Below are 13,683 nucleotides of genomic sequence, written 5' to 3'. Positions count from 1 at the left end.
CGTAAATGAAGCATCAAAGACTATAGCGGTATGTTTTTCTTTAGTGACATTGTTTTCAAGGATTGTGCTTAATCTTAAAACTTTTGTAATTCCTTTTATTACATGTTTGCAGGAACAAATTGAAGTAGGATTGACTCAAAGCATAGTTGATGAATCTGAAGTTTCTCCTCTTGATGTTGTTGGTAGAGTGTTAGGGTTAGAGCACTCTGGGAGAGTGCGATGCATGGGATTAGGAGCTGTTCCTTCTAATACATTCAGGAACACAAGACTTCGAGCTTCTAGTCTGAGCTCTTCTTCATCTGGTGTTGGCTTTCCATCTTCAAACCAATGGCAAGAGAAATACAACAATTTAGAATCAGCTTTTAAGGCCTACATGATAATGAAGGAAGGAAGGATCCCTGAAGAATTAGCTAGTTATTTCACTCCTGATCAAACACATGTAAGTAATTAATATGCATACATCATTATGTATATGTGAGGTATCCTAAAACTTGTTAGTATAATACACAATGTACTCTTAAAACTGTTTTACATATGTCTATAGTTTATTAATTTATTCACGCATATTAGTTAGAAAATATATTTTGTAATTGGTACGTGTGTTTATTAAGCTAATTAATTTACAGTTTTGTAGGTAGATTTTATAGTTAATCAACAATATTAAGGTAGAATTTTATTCATTTTGGCTAGCTCTTAATACTCTTTATCTCAAGTTAGGTCTTTAAATAAACATACATGACCAAGGTAATAACCATGCATAAGTTTAGAATATTAAAACAATTGTTTAGAATTGATTATTTTTATTGATGGTCATTATGATTTAGTATGTGTGATACACCCTTGTATATAGTATATGTGACTAAGTGTTTTTACTTTTCTTATTTCAGCTAAATGATGCTTCAAGTGTTCCTAATACACCTTTGGATGCAAGAGGATCTTCTGGTGCTAGCAACCCTTAGTTTGCTTATAATGTATTTTGGATTTAAAGTTTAGTACAATACTAATATTACTTTGTTATGAATTTTATGTCATACTTTGATTTACAATAGAAATTTGAATTATAAATCTTTGAACTATATCCTATTATTTTGGTTATTGAAATATAAATTTTACGTCCTCATTATGAGTTTTTTTATTACATTTTTTTATCGATATCATAAGAAAATGAAAAATTATAATACATGTAGATTATGAAACTAAAATGAGTATACAAAATCATTATATACAAGAAAATAAGGAGAATTAGAAAACCAATTGTAAAACATCTATTGCTAGCATGATTTAAAAAAAAAAAAACCCCTCCATAGTATAGTTTTAAAACCTCTTTTAATAAACCTCCTACAAAAAACTTCCATATTTAGTGTAGGTATAAAAACCTCTTCCAATAAACCTCCACAGTTAGCGTAGGTTTAAAACCTCCTTTAAAAAACCTCCACAGTTAGCGTAGGTTTAAAACCTCCTTTAAAAAACCTCCGCAGTTAGCGTAGGTTTAAAACCTCTACAAAAAAACCTCTGCAAAATGTTCTCAATACCAGAGGTTTTCGAAAACCGCCGCTAATTGCTTGTGGTGAATCTAACTGCGGAGGTTTTTGAAAACCTCCGTAATTTATTTTGCGGAGGGTAAAAACCTCTACTAAACGAAAAAATAACCTTCATTATTTAACAAATTTGTTGTAGTGCCAGCAGCAAAACATCTTTCAACCAATCTCTGAAAGAGATCACATTATCATGAATACAAATTGAGAGGAGAAGCAAACCAAATCTTCAATTTCGGGCATGTTAAGAGAATGTGAACCACCAATTCAACCTCTTCACCACACCTTGCACAAATGGGATCAATGTTTATATGCATTTTAGTCACATTATCACCAATTGGTAGAATATTCAAGCCTGATCTCCAAACCATATTTTTGTATTTTGGTATTGCATGTACTTTCCACAAACTTCCCTAGAGATTATCCATTGAAGTGCTAGGGAAAGCATCACCTACATTATTTTAAGACTTTACCACCAAATAGCCAGATTTCACATATATAATAGTTACCATGTGGGGTATGCTTCCATATGAGAAAGTCTGTCATTTGCATATGGGTGATGGGATTACTCATAATGTTATCCACAATATTCAAATTAAACATATTTCTAATTACATGGGTTCTCCAACAACCAACATTGTGATCAATTAGGTCACTCACTCGAAGGTCTTGATCGATATTGTTACATTTGTGCTGTAGGATCATGAAACTAGGGAGGTTAGGCAGTCATTGATCTCCACAATCCTCAACATTAACTCTATTCCCTATCCTCCAAAAGCTACTAGTTTTCACAATCCACTTCAATTTCTGAATACTAGTCCAAAGAAAAGTTGGATTGTGACCTTTTTCAATTTCAATTGCACCATTGTTTGGATAATAGCGAGCTTTATAGACTTTGGAAAGAAAAGAATCATCATCAATAAAATCATACACCATTGTTTTGCTAAAAGGGCTAATTAAGTTAAAAGCTTTGATCTGTCTGAAGCCCATCCCTCCTTGCTTTTTATTCTTTGTTAATTTCCTCCAACTCAACCAATGAATTTTCCTCCCCTCAACATCACCTCCTCAGAAAAACTTTGCTATAAGACTTTCTATATCATTACACAAAGAATTTGATAACTCAAAACAACTCATCATATAGGTAGGGATCGACTGGATTACAACTTTTATCATAACTTCCTTACTTGCTTTGGATAAAGCTTTTTTCCATCTAGCCTTTCATTTTCTACCAAACCCTTTCTCAAACAAAATTGAATATTTGAGATTTTGATCTACCTACCAAAATAGGTAATCCTAAATATTTCTTATGAATTGTCACTACCTTTACTCCAAAAAGCAAAGTAAGTTGTCAAATCTTGTACTAGGCACATTTCGACTATAAGACAATTATGATTTGTTCAAGTTTACTTTCTGGCTAGAAGCCAACTCATATTGGTGGAGGATACTTTAGATAATTGTGGCTCTAGAAAATAGAATATTGTTATCTGCAAACAAGAGGGGAGTCATAGATAGAGCAAAATGGCGTATCTTAATGCCATGAAGGGTCCTATTTGTTACTGCTCTATGTATCATGGTAGAGAACACCTCAGCACATAAGATAAACAGATAAAGGGAAATAGGATGGGTCACCTTGACATAGACCCCTATGAGATTTTGAATTCAATGTGTGCTTGGCAATTTACAAAAAATGAGAGAGAAAGTAACTGTAGATACACATCTATAATCAAATCTACCCAATGATGGGGGAATCTCATGTGTGTCAACACCTTCTCTGGAAACTTCCACTCCACTCTATTATAGGATTTAGATATATCTAACTTCAAAGCCATGGCTCCTCTTCTTCATGTTATTCTCTTCTTCATATAGTGAAAACACTCAAAGGCCACAAGTGCATTGTCAATGATCAATTTGTTCGATACAAAATCACTTTGCTCCTCCCCTACAATGTTAGCGAGTATTATCTTTAGCCTATTAGCCATTGTCTTCGTCACCAACTTGAAAACATTAAAAAGGATGATTGGTCTCCGTTCACCGGCATGGGTGGGATTCTTCACCTTTTGAATCAATGCAATTAGTGTTTTTTTAATATCATAAGGGTCTGCTCCTTCATTAGATGAGTTATAAGAAAGAAAATTAACCAAAAAGCTTGTTCGATAGACTTCCAATTGTCAAGGACAACTCATAAACTAACATGTAGTTGTTTGAATCTCATATAAGACAAGTAAAATTTTTATTATCATTATAAATCATTTTGTTTATGAGTGTTGATGTTATTTTACTTCTAATCCATAGTTTGTCTTATGATTATATATTATTTTTGTTGCATTGTTGATTGTGCACGGATGTATGATTTGGTATATATAAAAGTTAATCTATCACATTCATCGTTCATTACTACAAAAAGCACAATATACATCGGTTATTTTAAACATACTATGTCAGTTACGCGACGTCATTGTAGCCCATGTCGTAAAAAACTAATGCATCTACGACAACGGTTAAGCATGACCGTCTTAGAATGTACTGCGCATTCTAAGACGGTTATCTGTACAATCGTCTTAGAATGTAGTACATTCTAAGACGGTTGTACAAATAACCGCCTTAGAATATAATACATTCTAAGGCGGTTATCCATACAATCATCTTAGAATATAATTTTTTAAAAAATTTGTTTTTTTTAAATCTCATTTGTTTTTATTGAGGTCATTTTTGTATACAAAGTAAATACTAAGGCTATCAAGCATGAGTGAAACACATCAAAATAAAGCATTTTTTACCAAAATTGCAATTAAGGCAAGTAAATACTAATTAAGGCTATCAAGTAAGTGCTGGAAGCTAGGCCAAAAATGTTTGTATCAATGCCTTCAAAATTTTGTCATTTTATCATGAGTAATAGTAAGCCGTATTTTTAATGTGATTGCAACCATGACCAGAATTTTAAAATATATTACACAACTTAATTTTAAAATCTCAAGGATTACCGGTTTCCATCATCTGGGGACAATCCATTTTGGATATATAAATTGTGTTATATATGATTAATGGGAGTTGGGTTTAGCAAAAGGGGTAAGTCTCTCACTATGTGCAAGGAGGAGGCTAAGTGTCATTATAGAGGAGGATAGCTGCATAAGAATTAATAATAATTAAACTTTTTCAATTTTTTCAGAGATGAAGTAGGTGATGCATGGTGGATATTTATTGTTGAGAAGCAAAATTATCTTAATACTCACTATTAGAAGCATCCTTCTTCCACTTCTGTCTACCAACAAAGTAGCAATCCCAATCATTGCAACATGCATATATTTAAGATTAAGAAAATTAATTAGCAATGACAAGTATAAGTTTGACAATTTGATACTCACATGAAGGCAATATCTATTATTCTAGAACGTGTGTAGATTTTGACCTACATGGCTCCAACTCCAAATGTAGCAGCATCGCTGGATGAAATTCCTATTATACCACCACAATTCAAGACACAAAAAGATACTAATTAAAAGTTCCTGCTTACTAATAACTAATTTACAAAGACTGACGTGATACAAAAATTGATAATTAATTAATAGAATAGAATTAAAAGTTCTTTTTTTTTTAATTTTAGTGCTATATAACTCTTTTAGCGTGGAATCGTTAAATTCCAGCTTTTTTTTCAATGCAATTTCGGCAAGAAAGAATAAGTTCCACGTATATTATATAAAGTTCATCATAAAATATGACTTGAATTATATAATCATAGCAATCAATCAAATTTAATTTATTTTTTTGTAATTTAAATATGAGGATTTTATAACAAATTTTATATTTATATTTTTTTTAATTTAATATTTTATTAAAAATTACTTTATTCCTAATCTTTCTCATTCAATTCTTAATTTCATAATTCTGAATTCCTTGGTGAGTACTACAGGCCACTATAGCATAAAGCATCGGTAATATGTCTTATGCAGAATGAAGATCAAGTGTTTCAACAATGTAACCAGAGGTGGTATCATAAGTGCTAGCCACAAGGTTGATAATAATAATAATAATAATAATAATAATAATAATAATAATAATAATAATAATAATAATAATAATAATAATGCAGAATGAAGATCAATTATGCAGTAAACTTTGCATTTTGGGTTCAATAATATTACCTCTAGCCAAACAAAGTGCATAAGTTATCACTTCAAAAAATCAATTAAATATAGAAAAACCTCCCATAGCTAAGGGCAAACCAAAATCTATATATTCACAAATTAAATGCAACATCAGTAGTATATTTTGGCATTGAAATCCAGGAGTCATATGAGGTAGGATGCACTAGACACAATTTGTTTACCCTAGAAGAGTTCATCAACATTCCATTGTCAAGATGTTATGTATTTTGAAATACATTCCAGGCAGACCTACTAGGTTAACACTAACTAGGATACCATAAAAATTGTTTGTTATTTCAGATATAAAACATATAAAAGTTGATGAAGGTTGAGCAACTAAGAGAAATAGACTACATGGGTGTTTGGAAGAGTTTATTTGGGCTTATGGAAGTGGCTTATGACCTTTCTAAACTTTTTTAAACCTTATTTCAATGCTCTTCATCGAAAAGCTTATCAAAATAAGCTGATTGGATACAGAAACTAAGAGAAATAGACTAGATGGGTGTTTGGAAGAGCTTATATGGGCTTATGGAAGTAGCTTATGACCTTTCTAAACTTTTTTAACCTTATTTCAATGATCTTCATTGAAAAGCTTATCAAAATAAGCTAATTGTATACACTTTGATACTTAACCCAAATGTGGAGATTTTCCAGGTCTTATAAGAATTATTATAGCTATATTCCTAGCTGATGTGGGATTTTAACACCATCAAATGGGGTTCTTAATGATCTCTAGCCTTGTGTCAGCATCATTGACACAACACATCACAGAAAGACAAAAACAACAAAGATGATAGGATCTCTTATCATCATGCATCTATTAATCATATCTTGTAAATTAAGGGAACTAGCTTTCAAAAGTTTTTAATGTTAAAAATTCTGTATAGAATGGTAAACTTTTCTTAAGACAAGAACAAATTGCAGGGTTGCAGAAATGTTTGAAAATTAAATAAAAAATAAAAACATATTACGAAAGCTAAGATTATGCAAACAAACCTCTTTGACACTCAAAGCTGCTCCACCTCTTGAATCACCATCAAGCTTTGTCAAGATGGCACATGTTATTCCAATCACGAGATTGAAAGTAGTCACCAACGTTGTACAAAGAAAAGAGTAGTGTCAGAATTTTGGAATGGTTTATAATAACTAATAAGCTACATAAGGCACAAAATTATACCAAAGCCAAAAGAAACAGATCAATAATATGATAATCATTAATTTATAATCATTTTACAATTATGAATGATTTCTTTTCATTGTATTATTTATAGAAAAGATCTCTATGCATGTAAAAGAGTAAAATACACTTCTAAATACATGTGGCTTCTTGCCCTGTCATTGCATCCACAACTAGCAATACTTCTGAAATAAAAATGATTCAAGAATAAACAGAAAATGAAATAATTATTCATTATAATGTTTCTAATCCCATAAAGAATCACCTACAGCCTACCAGCAGTATCAACAATAACAACATCAATTTTCTTCTTTTTTGCCTCTTCTAAACCTTGTTTGGCAATTTCTGAAGGTTTAACATCAGTACCTGTTGTATAGACAGGCACATCCACCTAATACAAGCTACAACTAATAATAAATATGACTAGATGTAAGAATGAGAAGAGAAAAAGAGACAAGTCAAGTAGTGTTAATTAGTTGTTGGGGTCTCTAATGTCTGAATCACTTGGTTACAAAATATCCATATTTTAAGAGCCTAATATAGATCATTAAGTACACTGAAAATGCCTAGGAGGAGAAAATATAGCTAGATGCTAAAGCACTGCCTAACAACAAATGCATAACAACCCATAAAACACATCACTTCTTCTGTAATATACTCTTCATTCGTTTTGTAATAGTAACAATAGAAATCAGAGGGCTCCATACAAAAGTTTCAATTCAAAATTTAAAATGACATTGATGGTTATATTTAAAGGATGCATATTTCTCAAAAAAGTACAATGATCAACTTCAATGATGTAAAACTCCATACTTCCAGTACCTGTTTTCCCAAAATAGCAAGCTGGTCAATAGCAACAGGTTTGTAAACATCCCCAGCAACTAGCATGCAACTTTTTCCCTGAGATAAATTAATATGATTTGCTTCAAACTTTCAATAAGGTGCAAGAACTACAAACTACAACAAAGGAGTAGAGTAAGTGGGAAGAAGATGGAAATGCACCTGTTTCTTGAGATAATTTGCCAACTTTGCACAAACAGTTGTCTTCCTAACTCCCTGAAGTCCAGCCAATAAAATGATAGTGGGCCCAAATTTGGCAAAAACCAGTTCAGAAACCTCTCCACCATCAATTGTACAAGTTCATCATGTACAATCCCATAAAGGATTTTGGATTGTAATTGACAAGACAGACGGATAATCATGCATAGATCCTCACTTGCAAGGGAGTTCCTAACAACAAAATTCTACGTTTGCAGGGGAGAGCTGCCAATGCCTAATCTAAGAAGTTTAGTGAGAAACATGCTAGTAAAGGAGGGAGAGGAAAAAACTCCAACAAAATACAATACTCGATTTGTTATCGTTTGATAATTTTTCAGTCTGTGAGCCTCATCACATATGAGAAGGTCACATGAGTTAGTAAAGCTAAACCTTGACGAATGCATTCCAAATGTCTCATATGAAACAATGAGCACCTGCAAATAAGGGAATATTAACATAGTACATATGTAGTTCACACTATTTAATCCGTAGAAGAATGGTTAGAAAATTCATTTCACCTGTAAATTGCTTTTGGGACTTGTAAAATTGTCAATCCCGGAGATGACATCTTCCCTTGTGCTTTCACATAAAGAAACAAGAGGAACTCTTTCTCCAACCCACGACGGTCACAACCTGAGGATCAAAACTTTCAAGATTGTCAACCAAACGCTTGAAGCAAAACCTAATCGTGTCGGGGTACTTATCGAAAACCCTCAAAACAATGGCAATTGCCTTCTTCCTAACGAAAACCCTAGCGATGGAGAGCAATTTGAAAAACAAACAAGGTCAGATCGCGAGCGAGGTCGAGAGTGGCGATCCGCCAGAGCAAATTAAGGGCGAGGCTTACCTCGAAGTCGTTGGAGGAGAGGTCCTTGCGGAGCTGGTTGGTGATGAGGAGGAGCACCGGAGTGTCATTGTGGAAGTGCTATGACGCGGTGTGGTAACTGATCCTCTTGTGCGCGTGGAGGGAGATAATGGTGTTCCAAACGATGGCGTTTCAGTGCGGCGGTGGGGTTTGGAGGAAGAGTTGGTGGGCGAAGGGGAGGGAGAGCCGGGTGTCGTAGAGCTGGAGGAAGGCGAAGGAGACGAAAGGGTTAGGGAGGAAGGAGGACTTGGCGGCATGGGTGTGGAGGGAGGAAGCTTCTAGATAGGGCGTACAAAAGAATGGAATTCTGAGCGTCAAAGTAATTACGAAGGTGTGCAAATTTCAAAGACGGTTTTCCAATAAAACCGTTTTTGAATATTTTGAATACTATATTTCTAGGACGATTTTTATATAACCGTTATCATATAACTTTTATTATTTACAAAATTGTCACCGTGTGACATTATAAGGCGGTTCTACGTAACCGTCTTAGAATGTGTGTCGTAAAAAATCATTTTTTAGTAGTGGTTATATTAATATTACACAACTACTAATGTATATCTAACATTGCAACCTATAATTTTGTTTTAAAAAAAATCTTCATGTTGTTATTTTTAAATGTTATTAGTATTATTATTCTTTTTAATGTATAACAATATTACTATTAATTTATTAAATATTATTATTAATTAAATAATTTAACAATATGAATTGATGTTGTCTTTTGTATTTGTCTTCATAATTTTATTGTATGAATTTTTTTTATCAATATTCTAGAATCCCCTGGGAGACTTATTTACTATTTATATGTTATGTTAAAACTACTCATACAAAATATTAAGGAGTTTGTGGCGCCATTGATAATACTACTATGTTTGGTCGTTAGTGCAAGAGAGCATAACAAACCATGGATCAAGTTGCTGTCTTGCGTGATAACATTATTAGTCTATTAGATCGTTCACGGACATTCATTGGAATTTGTCCTTCACTCATACTTTCATTTAAATAAGTTTTTGGACTTTTTTTTAATTTTTTTTATTAGGTCCTAACAGAGACGTAGTAGAAAATAAATCCGAGTTTATAGATTCAATTAAAAAAATATTTTTTATTTGTTAAGTATTAAATTAAACTTTAACAATTTATAATAATTCATACACATGGTTGATTAACTTAATCAATATTTAATTGTTTCATTTGTTGTGTTGTGGATAATTTATTTTCTAATTTTAATTTCGTACTTAAATCTATCCTAATTTTTGGCCATGTTACCTGTACACTGATTTATTTTCTAATTTTAATTTGGTACTTAAGAATTAAGATAAAAACTGGATCCTAAAATAGTTACTATTTGTTCGATTAAGGTGGAGAATGCAAGTGAATAAGTAAATATTTCAAGAATAAAGTTGTTCTTACAAGAGTCAAATCTTAACTAATGTAATTTAGTCATAAATACAATTGTCTCCTATTTTATTTAATATGTAATTTTAATCCTTTTATTTTAAATACAGATATTTGGTCTCTTATCTTTTTCAAAAAAAATTATAATTTTTTTAATCTTTTTTATTGACTATTTTTGACCTAATATATTCATTTAAAATATCATAAAAAATAGTTTAATTAATTAAAATGTAGAAAAAAATCATAAGAAACAAATTTAGGAAAAATTAAGGAGATGGGACAAAAAATTGTAGATATTCTATAAAATATGAATCAAATATCTTTATTTTAATCAAAATGAGGGATTCCACAAAATATCTATACAAATTGTACTTAAGTTTATAAATTTCTATTTTTTTAAAGTATAATGAAGTTGGGTGGTAAAAAATTTAAATTATAAAATTAAAAATATCATTTAAATATAAGAAAAAAATCACTAAAGAAATTCACATTAGAACGTAAAACATATTCTCCATTATTAATTGACTAATAATAGTAGTAATAATTAAAATTATTTAATAATATAGTAAAAATATAGTTAATAAAAAATTACAGAATAAAAAAAACTAATAATATAAAAGTGGTGAAAACTTAGTATAAGTTAGAAGAATAATTTTAAAATTTAAAAAGTGATTTAAGGATAAAATTATCTAATGAAATATGTAGGGGTAATTTCCACATTATTAATGGTTATATATTATAGATATAGTAAAAATAATAATGAGAGAGAGAACGTGGGCAAGTTAGTGGGAACGAGGCAATAACTGCCATGAATAACCGTAAAATCACTAAAGAAATTCACAATCGAACAACATAGTAGTAGTACTATATTAGTGTACGTGTGAGAAGAAATAGTTTAACGGGCACAACAAAAGGTGGTTAAGGTAGAAAATTAGAGAAAACATTGTGTTGTTATGTTGTGTTGATCTTGTCTTTTATTGCATGAGTGGAAAAATGCACGGGAAAAAGGAGCAAGAAGAATACATAAGGAAAGGACCATGGAAAGCAGAAGAAGATGAGATGCTACTGAAGCATGTGAAGAAGTATGGTCCCAGAGATTGGAGCTCCATTCGATCCAAAGGTCTTCTTCAAAGGACTGGCAAGTCGTGTCGTCTTCGTTGGGTCAATAAGCTTCGACCAAACCTCAAGAAGTGAGTCAATGTTTTCTTCATTTTCTCCTCTAATTGTGAATGTGCATACATATAACCATGCATGTATGCTTGTTATTACTTACTTGCACTGGTGTTTGTTTGTTGAAAAGTTACAAAATTGAGGAGGTTGCTTCACATTGATCCTGGTCTTGGATTATATATCACTTTTTTTGATGGGGTTTGTATAGTTTGTCTTAGCCTTTTGGGGTTTAATTTGTCTCAAGTTCAAGTTTTTACTAGAAGTTGGTCCATGTTAGTGTGTCCAATTATCCATGAATGGTTTATGGTTGTTACTTGCATTTGTGTTTGACGATTTTACAATGATGGGGTGGCTTGAATGATTCTATTTTTTGGTTAATGGTGCTTTTCGTTCCTGAAAAGCCATTTTTTGCTTTAGTCAATGACTTTTAAAACCACAATTTTGTTGATGTATTTTATCAAAACTTTAGCTCTTAAAGCTAACACTGCAAGGGACGAAAATTTATGGTTTTAGGGTCTAATAATTAAGTTTTAGGGTTTCAAGAATACATGGTCGAAAAGCTATTATTTTAAGTCTATGAAGGAAATAATTTGATGCTTCTTTTTATCTGATTGTTGTCTTTTGGTGTCTCTCCCTGGCCTTGTCAAAGTGGTTGCAAGTTTTCACTTGAGGAAGAGAGGGTTGTAATAGAGTTGCAGGCACAATTTGGGAACAGGTGGGCTAAGATTGCATCCTATTTGCCAGGGAGAACAGACAATGATGTCAAAAATTTCTGGAGCAGTAGGCAAAAGAGGTTGGCTAGGATTCTGCAAACATCAGCAACTCCTAAATCGCAGAAAAATAAAACTAGAGTTCCTTCCCTTCATGATGTTCCAATTTTGCAGGTAATTGGATTTGAAAGGTTCCTTTATTCCGGACTTTTTATAGTTATACCATTTTGTTTCTTTCTTCTGAATTCGGTATAGTTCAATAGAAAAGTAAAACGAAATTGAAAATTTGAGGCACTAAACCAGTTTTGCTGAACAGAATAAGATTTTTATGCCTTCACTAAAATACAAATTTCCTTAAACAAGACATAGCTGAAAATTTGACAAGATTAAAGCAAGTTTTAAGAACTAGTTGTAAACAGTTTCTATTTATTAATGTTCCTCTATGGACGCTCCTCTTTTTGTATTTGTACTGTTCCTCTATGTTGCTATTTATTCTTAAGAATTCCATTCCCAGAGAATGTAGTAGTAGACTTGAAAATGAGTAACATGGTTTATGTGGCAATGTTCTTTTCACAACTGCAACTTATTTTGCATAGGCATAACATTAATTTTGTTGACTTGTATAGCCTCCTAAGTTCAGTTCACCATCAGAGGGAGAACCATCATCAAAGCCTCAGTCATGCTCACTGCCCTACATTGATAATTCTGAGGTTATCAAAATGGTGTCTTTGCCAGATCTCATAAAGTCTGAGTTGCCTAGTTCTGACACAATCCATGTTGAACAAGAGTTTACCCTTTTTGAGAACTACAAAAGCACTGAACAGATTGCATTTCCTCAGATTCCAGAACTCCAAAATGGCCTCACATTCTCAATGGAAAACCAAGATCTCTTGCCCACAATTGATGAGCCATGTTTCATTGAAGAATTGTGTCCTCTTGATGCATCTGAGTTTGGAATAGGTCCACAACACCCCATTGGGTTCCCTTTCTTTCAGCCACCAGGAAGTTGCAGATTAGGAACAGGGGATGCAATTGATAACTCCAAAATCAGTGACAGCTTCTTCGATGATTTCCCTGTGGACATGTTTGATCACATGGACCCACCTGCAAGCCCTTCAAACCTCTGACTTTTGTTATCATTGTCGTTTACTCCTTGTGTTGTTGTGTGTTGCAGTCTTGTAATTGTAGACCAAAAATTGTCATACTTAGAATTTTGCCATTCATTGATACTGATGTCATTTGTAGGATAACCAAAAACAGACATTTGCATTTGTCCATATTGCTGATCTTTCTGATGGCTAAATTGTCCTATCGTTGGACTTTTGAGTTGTTTCAAGTAATAGCTACTAGTCATATGATCTTTCAAAAATATGTTGCATCTTAATTAATTTATCATCGATTATTCAAGGTATCAACGCATTCTGCAATGATATATTCACTTAACGAGTTACATATATATTAGTAGAAGAGTATGCAGATAATATTTTACTAGATGTTAAAGCAGTCCAAATAATTATTTTCAACATCTTTCGTTCATTCAACTAGCATTTATATTGCAGCCAAATATCACACGATTATGTCTTATATATAGTATTAAACCAAAGTAAATTGTCTTATATTTTTTTATATATAAAATTTTGGTAAATAA

At 32.2% G+C, this 13,683-nt stretch overlaps 1 protein-coding gene and 1 pseudogene across 1 annotated transcript; one reads left to right on the top strand and one right to left on the bottom strand.

The window, feature by feature from the left end:
* Positions 1 to 7,027: 7,027 nt before the first annotated feature.
* On the bottom strand, positions 7,028 to 9,014 carry LOC102663795 (signal recognition particle receptor FtsY-like; annotated as a pseudogene).
* A 2,134-nt stretch (positions 9,015 to 11,148) lies between these two features.
* Positions 11,149 to 13,321, top strand: LOC100818656 (transcription factor DUO1). Its single transcript, XM_041016993.1, has 3 exons — positions 11,149 to 11,345; positions 11,975 to 12,194; positions 12,662 to 13,321. The coding sequence occupies exons 1-3, from the start codon at positions 11,149 to 11,151 to the stop codon at positions 13,160 to 13,162; spliced, it is 918 nt and encodes a 305-aa protein (XP_040872927.1). The 3' UTR covers positions 13,163 to 13,321.
* The last annotated feature ends 362 nt before the right edge of the window (positions 13,322 to 13,683 follow it).

The sequence above is a fragment of the Glycine max genome, chromosome 7, assembly GCF_000004515.6.
Source record: "Glycine max cultivar Williams 82 chromosome 7, Glycine_max_v4.0, whole genome shotgun sequence".
In the NCBI taxonomy this organism is placed as follows: Eukaryota; Viridiplantae; Streptophyta; class Magnoliopsida; order Fabales; family Fabaceae; genus Glycine; species Glycine max.
This window is presented reverse-complemented; position numbering and strand designations above follow the sequence as displayed.